This window comes from Chinchilla lanigera, unplaced genomic scaffold (assembly GCF_000276665.1).
Source record: "Chinchilla lanigera isolate Chin_1 unplaced genomic scaffold, ChiLan1.0 scaffold00183, whole genome shotgun sequence".
Lineage (NCBI taxonomy): Eukaryota > Metazoa > Chordata > Mammalia > Rodentia > Chinchillidae > Chinchilla > Chinchilla lanigera.
This window is the reverse complement of record NW_004955584.1, coordinates 835,891-859,420: the sequence shown is the minus strand read 5'-3', so window position 1 is coordinate 859,420 and position 23,530 is coordinate 835,891. Positions and strand designations below refer to the sequence as shown.

At 52.4% G+C, this 23,530-nt stretch overlaps 2 protein-coding genes across 5 annotated transcripts; one reads left to right on the top strand and one right to left on the bottom strand.

Moving 5' to 3' along the window:
* The first annotated feature begins 919 nt into the window (after positions 1 to 919).
* Positions 920 to 13,638, top strand: Zscan18 (zinc finger and SCAN domain containing 18). 2 transcript variants are annotated; one of them, XM_013509857.1, is made up of 8 exons: positions 920 to 1,026; positions 7,731 to 8,798; positions 9,219 to 9,305; positions 10,057 to 10,169; positions 10,361 to 10,463; positions 11,057 to 11,149; positions 11,297 to 11,332; positions 12,087 to 13,638. In XM_013509857.1, exons 2-8 carry the CDS (start codon positions 7,838 to 7,840, stop codon positions 12,605 to 12,607), a joined length of 1,914 nt encoding a protein of 637 aa, XP_013365311.1. In that variant the 5' UTR covers positions 920 to 1,026; positions 7,731 to 7,837; the 3' UTR covers positions 12,608 to 13,638. The 2 variants fall into 2 exon arrangements, with proteins under 2 accessions (XP_013365311.1, XP_005414442.1); XM_005414385.1 differs by lacking the exon at positions 11,297 to 11,332.
* A 1,131-nt stretch (positions 13,639 to 14,769) lies between these two features.
* Znf135 (zinc finger protein 135) lies at positions 14,770 to 22,133 on the bottom strand. Of its 3 annotated transcripts, XM_013509869.1 has the most exons (3): positions 22,045 to 22,133; positions 20,390 to 20,540; positions 14,770 to 18,347 (listed from the first exon to the last, which is right to left on the bottom strand). In XM_013509869.1, exon 3 carries the CDS (start codon positions 18,077 to 18,079, stop codon positions 16,634 to 16,636), a length of 1,446 nt encoding a protein of 481 aa, XP_013365323.1. In that variant the 5' UTR covers positions 18,080 to 18,347; positions 20,390 to 20,540; positions 22,045 to 22,133; the 3' UTR covers positions 14,770 to 16,633. The 3 variants fall into 3 exon arrangements, with proteins under 3 accessions (XP_013365323.1, XP_013365322.1, XP_013365324.1); XM_013509868.1 differs by lacking the exon at positions 20,390 to 20,540 and having other exon boundaries at positions 14,770 to 18,526; XM_013509870.1 differs by lacking the exon at positions 20,390 to 20,540 and having other exon boundaries at positions 22,045 to 22,132.
* Positions 22,134 to 23,530: the final 1,397 nt, after the last annotated feature.

Here is a 23,530-nt window from a genome sequence, read left to right as displayed (position 1 = left end):
CAAAATTATGTGCAGTAAAGTAAGCCAATTTCAACAGGCTACATGCTATGTACTTATATAACATTCTATGGGGGGGAAACCGGTGCCCAGGGTTGCGGGTGGGAGAGGGCGTGAATGCAAAGGGGGCGGTGGAATTATTTGTCCGAATTGTGTTTGTGGTATATCAATTAAAATCGTCAGAACTGAATAAAAATTGAGTGTTGGTGTATGCAAATAAAAATGTCTATACGATAGAAGGAGCTGTTCACGTATGTGCTGAAAACCATTCCAAACGACCAAAACGACCTCTCAGAAGCTCTGCTGTGGGGAGCTGGCAGCACGCGGCTTCCCTCGCCCCAGCGACCTCTCCCCGTGCCCCTCCGTGCAGCTGCTCAGAGCCGTGCCGCGCAGGCTTCGAGGTCTGCAGACTCCCATGGCGGCGGCCAGGCAGGGCCCCCGTCTCTGCATCCCCGGGACAGCCTCCCAGTCTCCGGCTGGGTCTCGCTGCCCCCGGGTCTAGGTTCTCCATCCTGGTGCGGCGCACTGCCCGGGACTCCCTCCCCGTCCGGTCCCCTGTATCTCCGTTCCCGCGCATCTCTGGACTGCGGCAGGACTCTTGGCCGTCTCTGTCTGTTTGTCTGCCTGCCCGTCTCTCTTTCTTGGCTCGCGCGGCCGGGGTTTTCCCGTTGCTTTTACTCCCAACCTCCACGTTGTCCAGGGTTTTCCAGTCTCTCTGTGCCTTTGTCTCCGCCTCTCAGGCGTCGGGAATCCGGGCCGCTTTTTCTGGTCCGCTTGTTTACACCGTTGCTATGGCATAGGAATCCACGTCGGCTCCAGTGGGGCGGGACAGAAAGAGGACCCTGCCTCTGATTGGCTGGCCGTCCCGTCAGCGAGCCCTCGTCCTGTCCCGGCCGCGCGGCGGCCCCGCGGTATCCTGGGAGTCGCAGTCCGCGGGGCTGGCCGGCGCGCAGGCGCACTTCAGCCGGCCGCCATCGCGCCTCTTGGGCTGGGGGCGGCTGGAACCTTCCAGGCCCCGCTGCGCAGCAGGTGGGTCCGGCCTCGGGCGCACTGCTGAGTGGACTGTGAGCGCCTGGCCGGGTCGCTGCGCGGGGCCGGGGGTTCCAGGCGCGGCCTGGGCCCGGAGGGGGTGAGGGCGCCTCGGGTGGGAGTGTGGCCGTGTGCGGCCCCCGAGTGCGGGCACAGGAGGGGGGTCTGGGGGCCTCGGGCGGGAGTGTGGCCCGGGGTGGCGCGCCCCATGTGTGGAGCCGGGGGAGGGGGTCTGGCGACCCTGCGGGGGAGTGTGGCTGGCTGCTGCTCCCCCTCAGGGGGGGACGGGAGGGGACGGCTGGGGACCCTCGGGTGGGATTGTGGCCCAGGTTACCCCCAGCCCCAGTGTGGGCGCAGGGGAGGAGTTCTGGAGACCCTTTGGCGCGAGTGTGGCCCGGGGTCCTGGCGCCTCGTCCCCAGTGTGGTTTTAGGAGGGAGGTCTGCTTTCCCTTGGGTGGGATTGTAGCCCCAGGTGCCCCTCCCCCCAGTGTGCGGTGGGAGGTCTGGGGGACCCTCGGGTGGGAATGGAGGGAGGTGTGCCAGGGACTCTGCGCACGGTCTGTGCAGTGTTGGTGTGGCTGAAGGGGCACCTCTCCCCGGGTGCTGGGTTGGGGTAGAGTGGAGAGGATTGGAGTTGAAGTGAGGGGATTTCGGGAGGTAATGGTCCCCGCTGAGTTAGGCTGGGGAGGCAGGGGGACTCTTCCTGAGGTACTGAGGGTGCCCCTGGGTGGGAGCAGTGGCAGGGGAGATGTGGGAGTCCTCTGGTGGGGGTGGGTGGTGTTCTGCTTCCCAGCCTCCTGCAGGTGATTCGGCTAGAGTGAGGGTTACACCTCCACCAGGAGCCCTTTTGGTAGGAGGAGGGCAGAAGTGGGAATCCTCGGCTTGGTGCTAACCCGGGGGTTAAGGTGGGATGGATGTGTCTGTCTCCCTGGTGCTGCGGGGGAGGGAAAGCAGAGGAGCTGAAGACCACTGAGGATTGGCTTTTCCTTGTAAAATTTAAAAACTTCCTCGCTAAAAGGTTGTGGAACTCCTGCATACCCATTTACTCATTAGTATTTTGCCCTTTTCCTGACTTCATCCCCTCCCCTTCACTTACACCATTTTGTATTCACCCTGTACCTCAGTGGGCTTCTTGAGGCAGGGGTGGGCATCTTAGCATTCTGGGCTCCGCCTTCATCCTCCCCATCCTGACAGTATCTGTGATCTCTGCTCTTCTGTCTGCGTTGCACCAAGTTCTTTCTTCTCCTGGTTTTTGGGTTTGTAGCTTCCTTGCCAAAGCTGACCTTGAGACTGGAGAGCCTAGGCCGGTTGTGCAGAGCATTCATCTGGTCCTGTGTGACCTCGTGACAGGATGGAGTGTATGTTCTTGGCAGGGACCTCAGATGGCAGCTGAGATTTTATTTTATTATTTATTTGTGTATTTATTTATTGAGACAGGGTCTCACTATTTGGTTCAGGCTGGCCTTGAACTCACAGTGGAGTCTAGGCAGACCTTGAACTCGAAGCAGTCCTCCTGCCTCAGCCTCCTGAGTGCTGGGATTATAGGTGTGTGCCAAAATGCCCAGCAGCACCTGAGATATTAATGATGATTCCTTACTCTTTTTTCCTTCTTCTAAAGGTCCACTTTATTTATTTTTTGGAATTTTTTGTTGTTTTTGTTTTTTGAGAAAAAGTCTCATTATGTGTGGCCCACGTTGGCCTGAAAATCGAGATCCTCCTTCTTTAGTTTTCTGAATGCCGCTTCTGTCTCTGCTTGTTTTTCTTTTTGTTTGTAGTCTGCTTGTTTTTGTTTGTAGTGGTGGGGATTGAACTCAGGGCCTTTACACTGTGCTATATCTCTAGAGATTTTTCATTTTTTATTTTGAGACAGAATCTTACTGAGTAACGAGGATGCCCAGGTTGGGCTTAAATTTGTGATCCTCCTGCCTCAGCCTCCTACATGTGTAGGATCAGGCCCAGGTCATTTTTCCCTTAAGAATGCATAGTAATCTCTGGGTGAGTCCAGGGGAGGTGCTGGGATATCTCACTGGCCTAGAGTGTGTAGTGTCCACAGGTGATCCTCAGGCCTGTGACCTGGGAGATGCCAGTGATTCTCTTGTTGTATGGTAGGAGTTTGTTTACAGGAGCCTGAGGAGGAGCTGTGGTGGTTTGCTGGATAGAACAGCTGAGAGTCTACGAGGAGGGTCCCAGAGGTGGTGGACTCTTGAGGAGGCCCCGACTCCTCCCATGTGCTCTTGTGGGGGACTTCTCCGAGGGTTCCAGAGGGCTCAGCAACCCACCCCCCACACTGCATCTCATGAGACCAGCTCAAGACACGTCCATACTACTCCATCTGCTGGGGCCAGGGAGCTGAGCCCCCAGAAAATCCAGGGCAAATCCAGGACTGATCCTGATTCCCTGTGCCCCATGCGGGGAGGAACCTGGCTGCTGGAGTGTGGCTTGTTCAAGCTGGCTTGTTCCAGTGGTGCTTTGGTCTGACTGGGACAGCCTTGTGGCTGAGTGACTGAGGTGGGCTCAGAAGAGGTCTTCTGGTCCCAACAGCAGGTCATGTAGAAAGGGAGCCAGAGGGACCTTGTGCATGGTGGGGACAGGCTGCTTTCCAGTGTGAGCAGCTTCCCGCAGGGGGACATCACAGGGACCTCAGCTGCCATGGGTGTCGTGGGGTGGGCTGCCGAGGTGGCTTCCTCAGGAGGTTTACAGCCCCCGGCACTGCAGACAGCCCTGCCAGTCCCCAGGCCTGAGGTGTCCCTCTTATGCTGTGACCTGGGAGAGGGCTTCCTATTCTCCTTTGTCCATGCCACCTCCATGCTCAGAGTCGGGGAGTCCAGGCCCCAGCATTCTCTGCTCTGTGCCTCTTACTGCCTCACCTGCTCCCGCGGCTGTTCCTGTCCTCAGGCCAGGCCCCTACCCCAGGGTAGTTGAAGTTCTGAGGAGAGGAGTCATGAGCCTGGGCAGGGCCTGATGGGCAAGGTCACAGTCACCCATATGGACAGCTCTGTGGGGCACACATGCCTGTGACAGCTAAGAAGAGGAGTTACCCAAAACAGCCATGAAGAGCTCTATATGTCCTTTTCCTGATTACTAGCTGGAGCTGGCATTGCCACTCCACCAAGAGATTTGCCAGCTGAAGCAGACAGAGCAAGCTGTCATCCCAGTACTGAAAGGCTGAGGCAAGAGGATAACAAGTCCGAGCCCAGCTTGGGCAACTTAGCTACTTATCGAGCACTTCTCTCTAACAAAAAAGGGCTGGTGATGTATCTGTGTGAAGACCCTGGGTTCAATCACTAATACTAAAACAAAACATGACTTTAAAAGTTAAAAGTTTGGTACAGAGATTGGCAGACCACCTAGTATAGCCTGTTTCTGAAATGTATGGGAATGTGCAAGGCCGTGCGTGTGCAAAGGGCTCTGGTGTCAGACAATAAGGCAGAGTCGAGTAGCTGCCACCAGGAGTGTTGGCCTCTGAGGCTTCAAATCTTTTCTACCTGACCCTTTACATTTGGTGTTTCTGACTCCAGGAGAATGAATGAAAGAGGTAGTGAAGGACACTTTTTAAACCAGGTTTCTGAATTTAGAAATTGATTTTACCAATGGCTGAGTTTGATATGAAACATGGAATGCCATATATAGCCAGAAGATCACAGCAATTGAAAAGCCACAGACAGGGATAGTGGCATGATGGAGCCGGAAAACTCAGTAATTACCTGACAAAGCTATAAAGAAAACAACTGAGGCGGTCTAGGCCCCCCATAGAGATGAAAAAATCATGCAAATGTACTTATGTGAAGTACTATGTGAAGCTATGAAGTGGGAGATGCTGGTCAGGTCCTCTATGTCTGGGTGGGGGCACGGGGTGTAAGGAAGGGGCTCCTGGCAGGTGCTGCCATATGGGTAGTAGGGGTGAGGTTGCACTTTGTGGCCCAGGTGTTCTTTCGTTTAGCCTCTGAATAGATCATGACTCCAGGTAGATGGATGTGAGGTTCCGTAGGCCATTAGGCACAGACACGCCCTCAGAGATGCACTGTCAAAAAGCAGAATTTATGCAGTCACGCACTGAGCAATGCCCAGGTCAAGACCTGCTTAGAGGAAATCCTGGCTCTCTCGGGCTCACATTCCAGCAGGGAAGGCAGTTAGCAAGCAGATAAAAGGGAGAGGGTGTAGGAGAGAGTATGCAGGGAATGGAGGGACTACTTAAGAGCCTAGCACTGGAGAAGATGAAAGATTGGAGAGTGGGCTAGGGCAGGGCCAGGGGAGGGTAAGTGAAGGAAATGGGATGGGACAAATGGGAGGAGGGAGTTGTGGCCAGAAGGGAGGGGTATTGGTGATGATAGTGATGGTGCTGCTGCTGCTGCTGGAGAATAATGGTGGTGGTAGTGGTACTGTTAATAGTGATGACAGTGATGTTGATAATGGTTATGGTGAAGATGGTGGTCAGGTAGTGCTGCTGCTGGCGGTGTTATTGTTAATGGTGGTGATGACAGTGATGGTGGTAGTGATAACAGTGTGATAATGGTTATGATAGTTGCTATGGTGATGGTGATGCTAGTGATGGTAGTACTGGTGGTTGTGTTAATGGAGATGACAGTGATAGTGGTGATGGTGATAATGGTTATGATAGTTATGGTGATGCTGATAGTGATTATGCTGGTAGTGGTATTAATGGGGATGAGGTTATGGTGGTGGTAATGGTAATGATAGTTATGGTGATGGTGATAGTGATAATGCTGGTGGTGGTGGTATTAATGTGGGGCTGATGGTGGTGGTGGTGGTGATAGGTATGATAATGGCTATGGTGAGTTGTGCTGATGATGGCAGTGCTGGTGCTCACTGGTGGTGATGGTGATAATGTAGTGATTGATGATGGTGATGATTGTGGTGTTGGTGGTATGGGTCTTCTTTTCTTGAGGGAAATGGAATTTTGTGGGGGTTGTTTCCAAGCATTTAGATTTCTATGTTTACCCCTAACCTCTGCTTTACTAGCCATAGAAGGAGTGGGAAAAAGTTGAAGGTTGGGTCTCTGCCAACAAACCAGCTTTACTGACATACAATTTATATGCCATTAAGTTCTCCTCTTTAAAGTGGACAGTTCATTGATTTTTTTATATGTTCATTGATTTTATATAGGTTCATTATGTGACCATTACTGTAGTTAATTTTAGAACATTTCCATCATGCCAAAAAGAAATCCTATACCCATTAGTGGTTTGTCCCCATCTCCATAGTTGCCAGCGGTACAGATCACTTTCTTCTCTCTGGATTTGCCTGTTCTAGACATTTCATTTCACCTCGGTCCCGAGGTTCTGGCACCCCAGATATTGGTGGAGAAGTGCCAGCAGAGACCCTGACTGTACTTGGAAGTGGTCAGCAATGCTTGCTCCCTTATCAGTTCTCTTCGGCAGTTTTCTGTGTAAAAGTGGGGTTGCTCACAAGACATGGCAGCTGTGGTCATGCAGAGATTTTCTTGGATTCCACAAAAATACGTGTCTGGAAGAAAGTTTTGTTTCTGTGGTTCCATAAAAGGCAGTGCTTAGCTTGGATTAAAGTGTGGCTTTGTTCTTGCTCCCACAGTATAGGGGAAATTACCCCCTTGCCACCCCTGCAAGTTCCTGAAGGTGCCAGTTGCAGAGTGGCCCACAAAGGCCTGAGGCTGGTGGTGGCTTCCTGGTCTATTTAGCTCAGTTTGTTTGTTGCAGTTACTATAAGACTTCATCTGATTGTCCTGAGTCTGGGCTTCTCTTGAGTGGTAGGTGTCCTACAGGTGGTGCTCTCCTGCCTATGGGATTCAGTTGGAGTTCATGGAGGGCAGGCTGAGACCTGTATTCTCCCCTCTCTTCAGTCTCGTCCATATCCTGTCATCCCCACCCTGGAAACTCCTGATCCCACCCCTCTGATTCTGTGCATGGATCAGCCCAGGTCTGTAGGCCTCTGCCATTTCCAGAAGTAGGGGTTGGTTGTGCATCCGGCTCCAGAGGAGCTGTCCAACTCCCACTCCTTTGCCTAAACACAGACTTTAATTCAGGTCTTCAGTGGTTTAAACAGAGGGACAAACTGATACCTGGTCCTTCCATGTCACTGAGAACTGAAGTCTCCATAGGACATATTTTATTTATTTTTTATTTTTTTATTTTTTTGGTTTTTTTTTTTCCAGTACCAGGAATTGAACTCACGACCTTGCGCTTGCCAGGCAGGCACTGTGCCGCTGAGCTAAATCCCCAGGCCCAGACATGTTTTAAAATATGAAACAGACCTTCTGTTTCTGGGACAAACCCAAGTCTGATATGATGTGACCTATATCATGTATGTTGCATGCATGTTTGGGATAAGTTTACTGATCTTTTTAAAGGCTTTTTCATTTGGTTTGTAATGAGGTTGTCCTATTATTTTTCTTTTTCATATCCTGACATTTTAAAGAAAATTGTGGTAATACTACTCTTATTAAATGAGTTGCTCTTTATGCTTATGTTAATTTTTACCTGTACAAGAACAAAGCTAGAGTTCTGCTGGGTCTGGCAGCCCATGGCCGAGTGAAAAGGCCCCTCGTGAGCTGGGGATATAGCTCAGTGGCACAGCGCCTGCCTGGCAAGTACAAGGTCCTGAGTTAGAGTCCTTGGCACAAAAGAAAAAGAGAGAAAAAAAGGAAAAGGCTCCTCGTGATGTCCTGTGTGCTCACTGTGTGGCATCAATCTTGGTGCTCTCCCCTGCAGGTCCTTGGATCCTGTCACTGGTTGACCTCCCCTGGACACCTGTCATCCTGGGCATCTCTGCTGTGCCCTTGTCTACACGGTCACATTTCTGGTGCCGGCCTGGCAAGATGCTACCTCTTGAGAAGGCTGTGGCCTCTCCCAGGAGCTCCCCAACACCCCCTGAACCACCTGCACTCGGCTCAGAGGATGCAGCCCAGCAGGGGGAACCTGAGGCTCAGGCTGAGGCCAAGGCTGAAGCTGACACAGAGCTTGAGGCCAAGGCCAAGGCTGAGGACCATGCTGAGGCTGTTGCTGAGGTTCATGAGGATGTGGCCAAGGTTGATGCTGATGAGGTCAAGGTCCAGGCCAGTGTCCATGCTGATGCCACTGAGGTCCACGCCGATGCCGCCAAGGTCCATGCCGATGCCGCTGAGGTCCACACTGATGCTGCTGAGGTCCATGCTGATGCCGCCGAGGTCCATGCCAGTGAGGCTGAAGCCCATGCTGATGCCTCTGAGGTTGAGGTCGATGCTGAAGTCAGTGCCAGTGTGGGTGAGGTTGATGCCGATGTGGCTGAGGTCCATGCCAGTGCTACTGAGGTTGAGATTGATGCTGAGGTCCATGCTGATGCTGCTGAGGTTGAGGTTGATGCTGATGCAGCTGAGGCTGATGATGATGCTGAGGTCACATATGAGGTCTGTGCTAATGTGACTGAGGTTGATGATGCTGCTGAAATTGATGCTGAAGATGATCCAGATTTGGCTGAGGTTGATGCTGAAGCTGAGGCAGAGACTGGCTATGAGAGGACCCCTGTGGACCTTGAATTCTCCCGCCTGCGCTTCCGGGAATTTGCCTACCAGGAAGCAGCAGGGCCACACCAGACCTTGGCCCGGCTCCATGAGCTGTGCCGACAGTGGCTGCGGCCTGAGTCTTGCTCGAAGGAAGAGATCCTGGAGATGCTGGTGCTGGAGCAGTTCCTGGGCATCTTGCCTGACAGGGTCCGCCCCTGGGTGGTGGCCCAATATCCTGAAAACTGCAAGAAGGCAGCTTCCCTGGTAGAGGGCCTTTCTGATGTCCTGGATGAGCCAGGTGAAGCTGCTGTCCCAGAAGGCCTGCCCAAGAGGAAACAGGGAGGAGGGCCTGAAAGGATTGGAATCCACAGCACTGGGTGTTACGAGAGTTTAGTTTTCCCATGTGTAAGAAGTGCAGAGGGGAGCATCTCAGGCTCTAAGCAAGCTGCCCAGTAGCCTCTCCCTTAGGATTACTTTGTGGGCCAGAACAGCTGCTTGGTCTCTTGCCCTTGCATCTGTTTTCCAGATGTTTGGAAGGAAAATGGCACTCAAAGGCAGGGACCAGTCTCTTAAAAACTGGGTAAACATTGTGGGTGCATTGCTGGCTGGAGGTTTCCTTTGTGGGTAAGGGGGAGGTCTGAGGGATGGGTGATAAAGGGGCTTGGGAATCCAGGGGCCACCTGCCTCTCTGTGTCATTGTTCCTTTGGTTGTGAACAGGGATGCTGCTGTGCTCCCCGAGGGGGTCATCGTCTGAGTTCAGCGAGGGAATGTATGAGCAGCACTCGGATCCACTGCTGTTGCCAGGTGGCCTGGGCGCTTCCGGGGCACCAACACTTGAGCTGCGCCGCAGTGCACTGCGGGTGGTGTCTTTGGAGGGGGGTGGGGGCAGGAGTGCATGCTAGAGGTGGCCTATCCCTGCAGGTTCTCGTGAGTCTCAGATGTGCTGATGTCTAATGAAGTTCCTCTTAGAAGGGGGCTTGGTCATGCATGCTTTCTATAGATGGTGGGAAAGCATGACATACAAAGAGGAAAGTAGTCTCCCATTCCTTGTGCACTCTGGAAAGAAAGTTGAGTCTGCACCTTGTGTGGGTGTAGGGGCAGTTTCTGAGTGGCAGCTGATGTGTGGTTACCTGAGCCTGACCTTCCATCAGAGCAGGCCTCACCATGCCCTGGCTGTGTGCTACATGTGATGTTCTTCTGTGTTGAGGGTGGGTCCCTCAAGCCACTAACATTTACGTATAGTAGATATTCATGTGGTTTCCAAAGTTTTATGTCTATAGTGCTGGCAAAGGAGGTTTCCCACCAGCCCACATCTATGCCAGCACTTCAGCAACCCAGTGGGTAAAAGAAGTGTCCCTCTTTTCTGGCTGGAATTGGCATTGCTGGGGCCTCTCTGGAGCCTGAACTTCCTTTTTTTTTTTTGTGGCAGAAAATTGCAGACAGGCACAGTGTCTCAGACCTGCCGTGATATGGCCACCCTAGGCCTGTGCGGGGGAGGGAGTGGGGTGTTTCTCCTATTTTGAAATTCTGAGTCACAAAGAACTTGTTTCCTCAGCGCTACCTTCCCTCCTCCCAGCCTGGCCTGCCCTGGAGTCCATGCTTCTGGAACAGGGGAGCGTTGGGGGAGAAAAGTCCAGGGAGGCTGGCCCTGCCAAAGCTGAGCTGGAGGTGGGTGGGGGCCGCTGTGGGCCCTGGGCCCTGATATTGTCCCTTCCTGGGGTTCTGCTTGGGAATTCTGAGGGTAGACCTGTAGGAGGGTGGTGGCTTATGCCACTGGAGTCAGAGATCTGGGTGGTTGAGGGACGGTGTATCCTTCCGAAAGGGTATAGTGCTTAGCTCTGGCTGCCTTGCTGTTCCAGAAGCCAGAGTCGTTCTCAGAGGAGCCTCTGCCTTCAGGGGAGTGGGACCACCTGGATCCTGCAGAGGAGAACCTGCAGAGCTACAGGAAGCTGCTTCTCTGGGGTGAGGCCCCTCCTGGCTGTGCTGTACCCCTAGTCCCAGGGGCTGGGTGGACATTAAGGGTGTCTCCTTTGTATTTGAACTTGAATGTGCTGGATCCTTTGCCAAGGTCTCTGCCCACCCTTATAGTGTGGCCTTTGAGCTACACCTGGGCCACATGGCCCCTGCCTGTTAGCTTCCCTGTTGCAGAGTTGGCCTTTCTTCCTGCCAGATGATGAAGCTGGTAGAAGTTGTTACCCTCCTTGTTGGGGAGGCTGCCAGACTGAGCCCTTTATAGTTGTCATCATATGGTTTTGCTGGCACTGGGAAAGGAGCCCAATGCCCCACACTCACTAATCTAGCACTTAGTTTAGCTCCACTCAGTTTTGCATTCTGGTCTGTGACTTGTTGCCCCTGGCTCCCCACCTCTGCATGCCTCATCAGCCTTCCAGCTTCACCCCAGCAGAACCCCTGCTTGGTCTGTGCTGCTGCTTTGATCTCAGGACCTCCAGGTTCTGGGGCTCTTACGGAGAGCAGCTGTGGCAGGGCGTGGTGTAGAGGAGACAGGAGCTATCAGCTGCTTTCTCCAGCTTTCATGGTGCTCTTCACCCACTCAGGATATCAGCTTTCTCAGCCTGATGCTATCGTCAGGCTGGAGACTGAGGAGGCTGGATTGGAGGACCTGGACCTGCCAGAAGACAGTGGCCCAGGTGAGGTCAGGGTGGGTGACTGGCAGGAAAGGGTGGCTGGCCAGGTGAGGGCTGGGCCTCCAGGGGCCTCTCACTGTCATCTCACCCTCTGCATTAGAGCAGGTGGTGACAGTATTGTTATTTCATGATCTCTTGTTGCATAACCAGCCACCTTGAAGCTGGGCCCCCCAGTGGAACAGCAGGGCAAGTATCTGTGGGTTGACTGGGCTCATCTGTGTGGCTGCGAGGCCCTCTGCTTTACGCTGGCCTTGAGGGCACCGTAGTCTTCCAGGGTCTGACCACAGCTGGAAGGACCAGATGGCTTTGGTCACGCACTGCTCTTTCCTACAGCTCTTTACAGGCAGCTCAGACAGAGGTGTCTGTTGGGCCGCCCTGGCTTCCTTAGGGATAGGGGATGGTGGCTGAGCTTCCATAGGGAGGCATGCACCAGCCTTTCTGCACCTTTGTGCATGCTAATGTCCCATCTTCCAGCAGGTCACATGGTGGGGGGAGGAATGGGTGCAACTGGTTGGATCATCCTGAGGGCTCACTTGGTCCTTCCTGCTGACAGAGGTGGGTTCCCTGTCTCATGGCCATTGCCACGTCACTTCCTGGTTCAGGAAGGCTGCTCAGGTCCCATCTCACTGGCAGGAAGCACAAGGCCGCCTATTCCTTACACTTGTACAGATGGCTACATGGAAACTATGGCTGCATGGCAGGCTGGGAGTAAGACTACGTGATACGTAAGGCGTGCTGACCGGCGGGCAGAGGGCCACTGTCCAAGCCAGCTGGGTTGTAGTATAGTCTTGCTGGAGCTGGAAGAGGGCTGCTCTCGTCTGAGTTCGTCCTCCTTTTGCTCAGGTTTTGGCCTCACTGTCCTTCCCAGTTCTGTGCTGGAAGCAGCTTCCATCTCTTGGGCCCTGAGAGCCAGGGCTGCTCACATTCTGACCCATTGCAGGTGACGGTGAAGGGGATATGTGTAAGGACATCTCTGGGAATGAGCCGCTGATAGACAGGCTTGCTGAGGATGCTCCCATGAGCCCTTCAGGGGATGTGGCCCAGGAGGAGGAAGGGCAGCCCAAGAAGATTCCAGATGATGAGGGAGAGGAGACATCCAGGCCAGGAGCCATGCCACCACTGGAAGAACAGGACAAGGATGCAGTGGGGCTGGCCGGCCTGCAGCCAGGCACTGGAACAAAGAGGCCCCATCCAAAAGATGAGGATGAGGACAAGGAGGGACCCAAGTGTGCCTCCAGTGATGCAGGGAAGGAGCTGGCCACAGATGGCTTAGGGTCCCCAGTTGAGCAGGCCCCAGGCCCTTCCTCAGCTGCCAGCCCTGTAGTGGCTGAGGCAGGAGCCAGCCGCGGGCAGCTGTATTCCTGCAGTGAGTGTGGGGAAGCCTTTGCATGGATCGCCCACCTTGATGAACACTACAGCAGCCACAGCAGCAAGAAGCACTGTGCCTACCCAGACTGCTAGGAACCTATGCCCTGGCTGCTGAGCAGTGGGGCCCTCAAGAAGAGGCCTAGAGCCCATGTGGGCAGGACTGCAGCTCCGTGTGTGTGGAAGGTGCTGTGGGCATCCCGTGAGATGTCAGTTTAGCCTGGCTGGGAATCTAGAAGTGATGTCTTGATGTCAGTCTTCTAAGGTTGCCTCGAGCACTTAGAAGTGCTTTCGCCTCCAGAAATACCCCGGGCAGATGCTCACAGAGTGTAAGCTGTTTTCTTCCACAGCCACTTCAGCACCACCCCATAGGCGGGGTCATTTGACGTTGTGCAGAGTGTACAGTTGCCTTACAGTGTGTGTTTGTTGGCGCTTTCGTAGTCATCTTTGCTTTGACTGCTGGTCTTGGAGCTCTCCAAGTTTGTTCAAGCAGAATTCTTGACAGATGTTTTGGCCTTTTTGTAAATACATGTCAAGTTCATTTCTGAATCCTCAAAGACAGAAACTGTTTCGATTAACTCTTGTGTCTTTCTGTGTGGAATGGCTGGCAAAGATCCCCAAAATGCTTGGCGCCTAGTGACAGTTCTCAAACTGTAGGCTCCAGCCCATTAGTGAATTGTGAGATCTAACTAGTGGATGGCCGCTGGCATTACAAAGCAACAAAGTAGAGTAGAATAGGTCAGAATTCATTGTGTAGTGAAGGCAAATATTGTTTTGTGAAACTTTTCAGCTGTGTATCTAAATATAAAAACTGGCTGCCATGTAAAGTGTATTTCTTATTAGGGGGCTGAGATCAAAATGGGTTGAAAATACCAATAAAAGTTGATGAAGCCATCTGTCTGCCTGAGCAACGGGAACTAAACTCCTTGGGTTCCATAAGGTGATCTTTTGATTTTACATTGAATCTCAGCTTACAGCATTGTTTCTGTTGTCTGAGCATTAATTTAGTTGCTCCCTGTAGATACAGAAGTGTGCCTCTTTCTGTCACTGTCTAAGCAGGCATTCTGTGTAACAACCCCCAAGTCACACAGGCTTAACATAATAAAGTATTTATTTCTTCACTCACATTACAGTCTCTTTTGTGGCTGTTGTGTTGTGTGTGAGTGGGAGGGGTGCTTGCTCCCTGCAGCGACTCAGGAATATTTTCCATATATTTTGTAGTTCTGCTGTCCGCAGGGCCTGGAAGCATATGGAAAGTTCCCCATTCATTTATCTGCACTCTGTCCTTGGAGAGAAAGTTTCCCATGGCTTATACAGGGCTGGGTTTGGTCTACCTAGGTGCCTGTTGCCACCACAGTTTCTGCATTAAGTTCCCCGGTAGCCTATTCAACCCTGAACCTAAGCTTAGAGGGGCTCTGGTAAGAAAAATCCTAAATGTACTCTCTCAACTCAAATTCCCACTGTGGCATGTCAGCCTACCTTCTCCCACTGCCACTGATTTTGTTGTGATGCACCTGACACTTGGGGCCATAAGTAAATCCTTTGTTACTATGAAGCCCAACACCCTACTTCTTGTTTCTCTTTTCTTGTCTCATTTAGCACAATGGTAGATGTCTGCCTTCTTTGTTTATACTTTATTTTTTATTTTTGCAGTACTGGAGATTGAACCCGACAACCTTTACACTGAGCTATTAGCCCTTTTTTATTTTGAGACAAGGTCTCACCAAGTTGCTAAGTTGCTGCAAACTTGTACTCCTCCTGCCTCAGCCTCCCAGAGTACTGGTGTATACTACTCTACCTAGCTTTGTTTATACTGCTTATAAAACTTCTTGTTTAAAAAAGATTCAAACTTAACGGGTGTGGTGGTGCACACCTGTACTCTCAGTACTCGGGAGGCTGAGGCAGGAGGATTGTTGCAAGTTCGAGACCAGCCTGGGCTACAAAGTGAGTTTAAGACCAGCCTGAACTGCATAGTGAGACCCTGTCTCAAAAAGGACCAAAAAAAAAAAAAAAAAAAAGTTCAAACTTATAGAAAAGGGAGAAAATAAAAACTACACAACTATGTGCACACTGCTAACCCTGATGTGCCTACTCCTAATACTATCGGATGAGCCAATGGTTTGTCTGTGTGTACGCCGCTGGATGCGATTTGGGACTGCAGCTTTCACATCCCTCCTATTGGAATGCTTCATTTGCTTACCTGGGCATTGTTACAATCTGTAGGAAGATACTTTCAATGCATGCAAGTATCCCACTCATCAAAATTCTGCCTCTATATTTAGCCTCCATGGATGATTCTTGCCTGAGTCAGTCTTTAGCATGGTAGTTACAGAGTGATAATTTTTTCCAACCACAGCCCTTCATGTCACAGCATTCTGCTGTGAGCCAGCATGCACCTTTGCTGTCTTTATTAATGGAATGGATCCATAGGTTTCTGAAATATTACATATATCCACACTGGATCTAAGAGCAGAAGCCATCATGCAATTTACACAGTCTGGTCTCCCAGCACATCTACCCAAAGACAAACATGGAGAAAAAAGGAGAATTCATGCTACAAAAGGAAGGAGTTCAAGACAGCTACACAAAGGACTGAAGCTACTGCATTGCGCTGCCCCATTTTCCCTGGCTGATTGTGTGTGTTGGGTGATGTGCTGCAAGTGTAAAATGTGTGCTAGGTTTTAAAAATGTAATGCACAGAAAGAATGGTTAGCTGAATAGTTTTTGTCTACCCACATGTTAAAACAGCAATATGTGGTGTACATTAGGAGTGATTATTAACTGTATCTGCTCCTGGTTTTCAAATGGGATTAATCCAGTATTAAAAGTCACCTGTGTACCTTGCAGTTTCTTTTGGATAGTGCTGCCATGCATGATTTACCCTGACTCTCTTAATGTTAAAATAACAATGCAACTAACTCCAGAAAGGCATTCCAGAAGCTTACCAAGAAACTGTACTGGAAGACTTTGCAGCATGGTCCCAAGAGAGAAATTGAGAGTTAACTAGAAATTTACAGTATGCCACCATTACAATTAGGGAAAGCAAACTCACTGACTTAAGGCACAACTGACAGTTGAAGAAAGAAGTACCTAACAACAAGGACAGCAAAGCACTACCTATGCAAGGAGGCTGCTATTTGGAGATTCAGGGTTCAATGAAGTACTGTGAACTTGAAAGTTATAAAAACAAAAGCTTACACGGGGATGAAGAATCAATGAAAAACCAATTTAGGAGAGGATTAACTTGTACAGTTTCCAAAAGGCAGAAATCTTGTAAAATATAGAATTTTCCTGCTGAGATGATAGCTTAACTATTTCCCCCTTTTTATACAGAAGCATCTGCATCTAATGCCTATGAGTTCTGTGAAATTCACAGAACAATGTGGCAAAAGCTGCCATACAATCTGAGATTCCATGAAGTCATTTTATGTTTGTAGTCTTCCCATAGAAAGCTTTTCAACCACTGTGCATAGACATTTTAACTTACTGCAAAATGATCAAGAGACAACAAATTTACATTTACATATAGTGCATTGGTACTGTGTCACATGAAGTTCAGATCTCTGGGACCGGCTGCCACATACCCTGATGGGACAGTTCACACACAAACCAGGTTTGTGCTGAGATAAGTCAAGCATCCATAGTGAGTTCATGCAGATGCACTCTCATTTCTGGAGCACTCTGGAACAATATGCTCTGCCATGTTTTTTAGTAAATGTGAACCATTTTTAAGCACCTCTCACCCTGGAGAAGACAATGTGCACTGCTAGCAAATTCTAACATCATTTTTTAATGTGAAAAGCATTTGGTATATTCTCACCACTTTGAACACCTCTGGTTTAGAATATGGTAAAGGCTGGACAGAAGCCATCACCACTCTGCATGTGTACTTTCCTGTTTCTAGGTTCTATAATGTAACATTGATGGGCACTCCAAGTTGAAGTTCCTCTGTGTTATCTCCACACTTGCCTGCTGTATAGACTCTTTCAGTCAGTGTGGACTCTGAGGGTGTGTGACAGGCTGACAAGTGTGCATGTGTATGTGTGAGTGGGACAGAGAGAAGGCTACTACAATGAACTATGGCTTATAGGGTCCGCATATCTCCAGCACAGGTGAGTGGGCCTACCCGCTGTGAGTCCTCTGGTGCTTGGTGAGGGATGAGCTGTGGCTGAAGGCCTTGCCGCAGTCCCTGCATTTATATGGTTTCTCCCCAGTGTGGATCCTCCGGTGCTGGGTGAGGTGGGTGCTCTGCCGGAAGGCCTTGCCACAGTCTTGGCACTCATAAGGCTTCTCACCTGTGTGTGTGCGCTCATGCTGGCTCAGTGAGGAGCTGTGGCTGAAGGATCTCCCACACTCATGGCACCCATAGGGCTTCTCCTTGGTGTGGATCCTCTGGTGCTCTATGAGGAGGGAGCTTTGGCTGAAGGCCCTGCCGCACTCAGTGCACTGGTAGGGCTTCTCCCCAGTGTGTGTTCTCTGGTGCTGGACAAGAGGTGCCAGCTGGCTGAAGGCCCTGCCACACTCATGGCATGCATAGGGCTTCTCACCTGTATGGATGCGTTGGTGCTTGGTAAGGGACGAGCTGTGGCCGAAGGCCTTGCCACACTCGCTGCACTCATATGGTTTCTCTCCAGTGTGTGTCCTCTGGTGCTGGGTGAGGTGGGTGCTCTGCCTGAAGGCTTTGCCACAGTCCTGGCACTCGTAGGGTTTCTCACCCGTGTGTGTGCGCTCATGCTGGCTCAGTGAGGAGCTGTGGCTGAAGGTCTTTCCACATTCACGACACCTGTAAGGCTTCTCTCCTGTGTGGATCCTCTGGTGCTCAGTCAGCAGCGTGCTCTGGCTGAAGGCCTTGCCACACTCACTGCACTCATAGGGCTTCTCCCCAGTGTGCGTCCTCTGGTGCTGGATGAGTGGTGTAATCTGGGTGAAGGCCTTGCCACACTCGAGGCACGCATAGGGTTTTTCACCTGTGTGGATGCGCTGGTGCTTGGTGAGGGATGAGCTGTGGCTGAAGGCCTTGCCACAGTCCCTGCAGTGGTAGGGCCGCTCTCCAGTGTGTGTGCGCAGGTGCTGGGTGAGGTGGATGCTTTGCCGGAAGGCCTTGCCACAGTCCTGGCACGCATAAGGCTTCTCACCTGTGTGAGTACGCTCATGCTGGCTGAAGGAGGACCTGAAGCTGAAGGCCTTGCCGCACTCCCCACATGCGTAAGGCTTCTCGCCTGTGTGTACCCTCTGGTGCTGGACCAGAGGGGCAATCTGGTTGAAGGTCCTGCCACACTGAGTACACCTGTACGGCTTCTCCCTGGTGTGGATCCTCTGGTGTTTGCTAAGTGCTGAGCTGTTTTGGAAGCCTTTACCACACAGGGGACACTTACAAGGTCTCTCTCCTGTGTGCGTTCGATGGTGCTCAATGAGTGCTGAGCTGTGGCTGAAGGCCTTTTCACACTCCTGGCATTCATACAATTTCTCCTTTGTGTAGGCTTTCTGTTGAGCACTTACCTTGGAGTCTAGCTTCTCTCTTTTTCCATATGTCTCCCACACATGTGGGCTGTGCCTCTCAGGAGTCATTGGTTGAGCTGGGAGGTTGGGGCTCAATCTCAGGTTGTCCCCAAGCCCATTCCCCTGCTACTCCTGTGTGAGTATCTTTACTGGCACAAAGACCACCTGCACACTGGGGCTTATAAGGCATCCATGCCACCACTCCCAGGTGCCCTCTGTGTCAACCCTGGGCCACAGGCCACCCCAGAGAAATCTTTGTGAAGAAATCTGTGGGACAGGTCTTCAGAGATGCCTTGCTTTAGGGCTGACAGTTTGGTGTCTTGTCTGGTTTCCAAGTCTGAAAGAAACAAGGCCAAGCTGGTGTGGGTAGCTGAGTAATGACTTGTAAGGATGTCCATGTTGTGACCCCAGAGTACATATGCGATTAACACATGGCAAGAAGCAATTCTGGTTGCTAATCATCTGACATGATGATAGACTGTTCTGGATCACCCAGTTGGCCAAGTCACCAGGCTCCTTAGATGTGGAGAGAAAGGGAGGATGTCAGTCAGGGCAATGCCAAAAGCCAATGAATGTGGGCAGCCTCTTGAAGCTGGAAAATGCATAACAGTGGATTCTTCCCTGCAGCCTCCTGAAGGAAACCTGTCGTTTAGACACTGATCACAGCTAGGAAGACCCATTTTCTGGTGTTCACAAAGTACTCTGCTATAAGCCAGAAGTTTTGTGAAAATGTTACAGCAGCAACACGAAGCTAACATAGTGGGTGAGAGTTGTTTGTTACTATGGCAGGGGACTCTGCTGTGGCTCTCTTCCACACTGGTCATCTCTTCTGGACCTGGTGATGGGCCACTGTTTGAACATGGGGAATAGCCTGTTGTCTGTCAGGACCTGGGATGCCCGAGTAACACATTTCTGTTGCTTATAGATTAACCAGCCTAAGATCCTCTGTTACAACAGACTGAACAGATTACAACAGAGCTATACAGAAAAAAGGCAAAGAATGGGGGTAGTTCTGGAGAACACTCTGGTCTATTTGGGGGTTCTACAAACAGGGCTCAGTATGTCTCCCTCATGCTGTGTTCCTTTTCTTCTGGGTTTGGTATTTGGTAACATGGATCGTATTTAATGTTTCCTTTCTACAGTGTCCTCCTGAAGCCTAAGACAAATATTTTCTTTTTGAGTCCTACCTCCATCTTTAACTCAGAAGAATTTGAACCCATGCTGTAGGAAGACCATCAGGGACATGGGTGTGGCCTTACACACAGACAACAGGAGCCTGAAGGTCTCCAGCATTACATCATGATAGAGTCCTCTGCGCAGGCTCCAACTGTCCCTCCTTCTGGGTGAAGTCAGTAGCCACATCCCAAAAGGTCACTTGCTCCTGAGACATGCAAGGGTTCTCAGCTGAGCCCAGTGGGGTTTTGGGGTCAGATCAGGTTTTCCTACAGCACCTGGGGACCTTCTGGAGTATGTATGTGGGGGCAGTAGCTTAGGAGGTAATAGGTTATACCCTGTCTTTCAGGCATAGGCCAACAGTTTAGAGAAGTGTCTTGAAATAAGAAATGGTACTGGGGCATCAACAACAAAGCACAGAGCATCATGGGCATGTTAGGTTCACCAGGAAGTGTGCTCCCTGGAGGGTCTGGGTGGCTGGGAGAGGAACACCTGCAGAACTACCCAGCCGGACGCCTGTCTATCCCTGCAAGCCAAAATTACATCTGCACATTGTTGTTTGAAATGCTGGGGACCAGAAGTGTTTCTGATTTCAGAGTCTGGAATATTTGTGTAGACTTTACAGATTGGGCATCATGATCAGAAAATACAACATGCTCCAAAATCTAAAACTTTCTGACTTTGGATTTTCAGATTAAGCATGTTCAACCTGTACACATATCATTAATGAAGCCCTTGGGGAAAAATGAAAAATTAAAAAAAACCTCTCATCTCTAAATGAGATGGAGATGCTAACTAACCAGGACTCAATACCCAGACCCACTGCTCTACCTGTTTTTAGTTATCTACTGATGATAATGAACTGCTCCAGACTGATTCTCTTCCACTGCCTTTTAGTTCATACGTCAGAACTCCAACACAGTGAGGCTGAGTTCTCTGCTCAGGTCTCAGGATGAAGACCAAGGTGTCAACCATACTACATTCTCACTGGGAAGATCTGGGGAAATCCCCTACCAGTGGGTCCCAGGGGACTCCTGTCTCCTGGGCCTTAATTCTGGACACTTAAATATTGGGGTAATAACACAATCTTCAGGGCTGGGGATTTAGCTCAGGGGCACAGCGCCTGCCTGGCAAGTGCGTGGTCGTGAGTTCAATTCCTGATACCGGAAAAAAAAAACAAAAAACCAAAAAAAACCCAAAACATACCTGAGAGAAAGCATGGGGTAGTCATGGGGTACTTCCCCTCATTGTTATACCTCCATATGTTTTCTAGCACTTCTGCAGAGGCTGGTTTCTTCTGGCAGGTTCATTGGTGGGATAAATGCCATCGTGAAAGGGCAGGTTCAGCCTCCTTCCCCTACAGAAATCATCTCATTCAAGGTGCTATCTTGGAATCAAGAGTTGCCAAACCAGCCAGCACCTTGGGTTTCCTACCTCTGGAACTGGGGGCCAGTAAATTTATGTTCGATAAACTCCCCTGCTGCAGGTAAGCGGTTACAGCCATGGTGATAGGTGTATAGGTGATACGGTTGGAGATGGAGGTGGTTAATGAGTGCTCCTGGATGGGGGTCAGTGAGGACAAAGGTCTGGGCCAGAATGAGCCATGAGCGACCCCAAGTCTGGGCAGGTGAGGATGGTGGCATACTTACTGGGGCCCTGGTAGTCAGGAGCCCAGTGGTCATTTCCTGGCCTCTTGTGGGAACAGCCTGCACCAGTTCTGGGGGGAAAGGTGCTGTGAGGCCAGGCTGGTCCCTACAGTAACCAGAGACCCTAAACCTGGGACCTCAGTGTGGAAGAAAGGAACTTGGCTGTGGGACCGTGGAGCCCACATCCAGGACAAACCGGATGTAAGTGGAAACTTGGCGGGGCACTTCCTGAGTGCATGCTATGTGCCTGGTATATTTTAGGTGCTGTTGAGGGTGATCTTGAATCTCCCCACCCTACTCCATAGACCAGGAAACTGAACGCCTGGGTGGGTACATCCTCTAGCTGTACCGGTGATTCATTTCCAGGGTGATTCTCTTACTGACAGGAAGCCAGATGGCTCTGGGGCTCCCAGGCATCATTTTGTGACCCTTGTAAAATGGGGGTGGGACCCGGCACCTATCCTGGGTGGTCTTGGAAGGAATTACAGGAACAAAAGTAGGGAAAAAGTAGAAAATAGAAGCCAGCTGCAGTGAACATGTGTTGTGGCAACTGGTGGAAGTCTTGTCCTTTGGTGACCATCTGCTTACTGTCTACCACGCATAGGAGCCAGCGAGTCCCCAAAAGGCCTTTCAGTCCAGAGGGAAGGTGTGCTTCCCTCCTCCTCTTTGGCCCAGCACTAACAATTTTGCCTCGTCCTGCTCCTGCCTGGTCACCATCTTCGCTGCAGTTTCCAAGACAGGATTTGTCTCTTTAATTATGTATTTTGGGTTTCTGATGTCTCCCTGCCCAACCTCAGTGGGACACAGGTGTCAGAGACAGAAGGGACTCCTGAGTGCAGGCTTGAGAGATGACTCCATGATGAGGTCTCAGCCTGTATCATCCCCTCAACGCTGGACATCCCACCAACGCACGGGATGCAGGTCAAGTGGGCTCCAGCCATTGAAGGGTCAGGCCTGTGCTCCAGGCCGGGGAACCCCACTCTCCCCAGAGCCTGGCCGTCGCCTCGTCCCGGACCTCTGGACCCTAGATCATCGGGCCCCAGCCCTCGTCCTCCCCACCCTGCAGGTGACACATCCCACCCAGCCTGAAAAAGCAAGAGACTGAACGGAGTGCGCGGCTGGGCACCCAAAACCGACCCGGTGGGGGCCTGAGGAAGAACCTTGGTACCCGCACAAATGAGCCTTCTTCTCCCCGGCCGACCCCACTTTACTTACCAGCCTAACCGCGAAACAAAGGCTGTCCCACCAAGCGCCGGGACTGCGCTGCGTGCACTGCACTACAACTCCCAGAGGCCTGCGCGCACACCTCCGGCCGCTCGCGCGCTCCGCCGACGCCGCCTGGGCCCTCCCACCGTGGTGGCAACAAGGCTTGTAATCTGGGTGAGGCCTCTGTGACCCGACAGGCTCAGACTCTTTTCCGCGTTTCTCGCTAGATGGTAGGATTTAGGCTACAACCCGCCCAGCCGTGACTGCGCAAGCGGGAACAGAACTACAATTCCCACACGGCAACACACGGACTTCCGGTTCTCCCCCTCCCATCCACCCAGGCGCTGGGCCGGACTACGCCTGCGCAGACGCGTGTCGAAGTACTCCAGAAGACAATCGGAGCACGAGTTCGGTTCCTGACGCCGGCAGTTAAGTCACGCCTGTGGCGCTCGGGGCCGGCATGAGTGAAGGGTCTTTCGATTGGTCGCCCTTGCTGTTGAGCAGGGGGCTGAGTGGCGAACTAATTAGACGGGGGTAGGCTGGGCAGGACGTTGAGCTGGGCCCGGGTTGGAAGCGACGACAGTTAATGTTGTACCACAGGCTCATCACGCAGCTGCAGCGCGGCCTCCAAAGAAACAGCGATAAAATAACGAGGCTTCCCGACGCTCTGCACGGGGCTCCGCGGCGCGGCCCAGCGGGAGGCCTGGGAGGGCGCTCGGCGCCGCCGGCTCCACGGCGTTGGGAAGCCGCCCAGCCCGATTCCTGGCCACCGGCGGCGTTAAGGCGGGAGCGCGCGGGCCGCAGTGGACTCCATGCCCGGCGGCCCTGCGCACGGCGGCACTCATCGGCGCTCAGGCCTCAGGCGAGCGCACCTCGTACTGTGCAGGGCGACCACAGCCCCTCGCACTTCTCCAGAAGCTGCGCTCTGCGCTCGCGGGTCCGAAGCCGCCCCGCACGGCGAACAACACTCCCGCGCTCCGAGCGCCGCGCGCTCCGCTCGTCTCCCAGCAGCCTGCGCGGCCGCCGCTACATCCTGCGGCGCGGACTGCCCGGGAAGGACGGGCTGTGTGACACGCGGAGGAACTAGGGCCAACCGGGTTCCCGCGCCCCTGTGCTTCCGGGCCGCGAGCTCCGCGGGCGGGGGGGTCAGTCGCCCTGGGCGACGGGTGGCGCCGCGTCGGGGGCGGGGCCGGTCCGGGAGCCCCTTGAGCGTTCTAGCAGCGCCCCCGCAGCCCCCTTCCGGGCCGCGAGCTCCGCGGCGTCGGTGTCGCGGCTGCGGCGAGGGCCCGACGCTCGGCGGCGGGAGCTACTACAGCTGGGGGGCGGCCTGGCGCCTCTACTCTGCCCTCCTCCGGCCGTGCAGCTCCGACCTCGACGGAAACCCGGCCGCCAGGGGGAGGAGGGGCGCCTCGGAAACGCCTCCGGCCGGCCGGAGGGCGAAGCCCCACTCGCGCGGCCGAGCCGCCGCCTGCAGCCGGGGCCGCTGTGTCCCGGG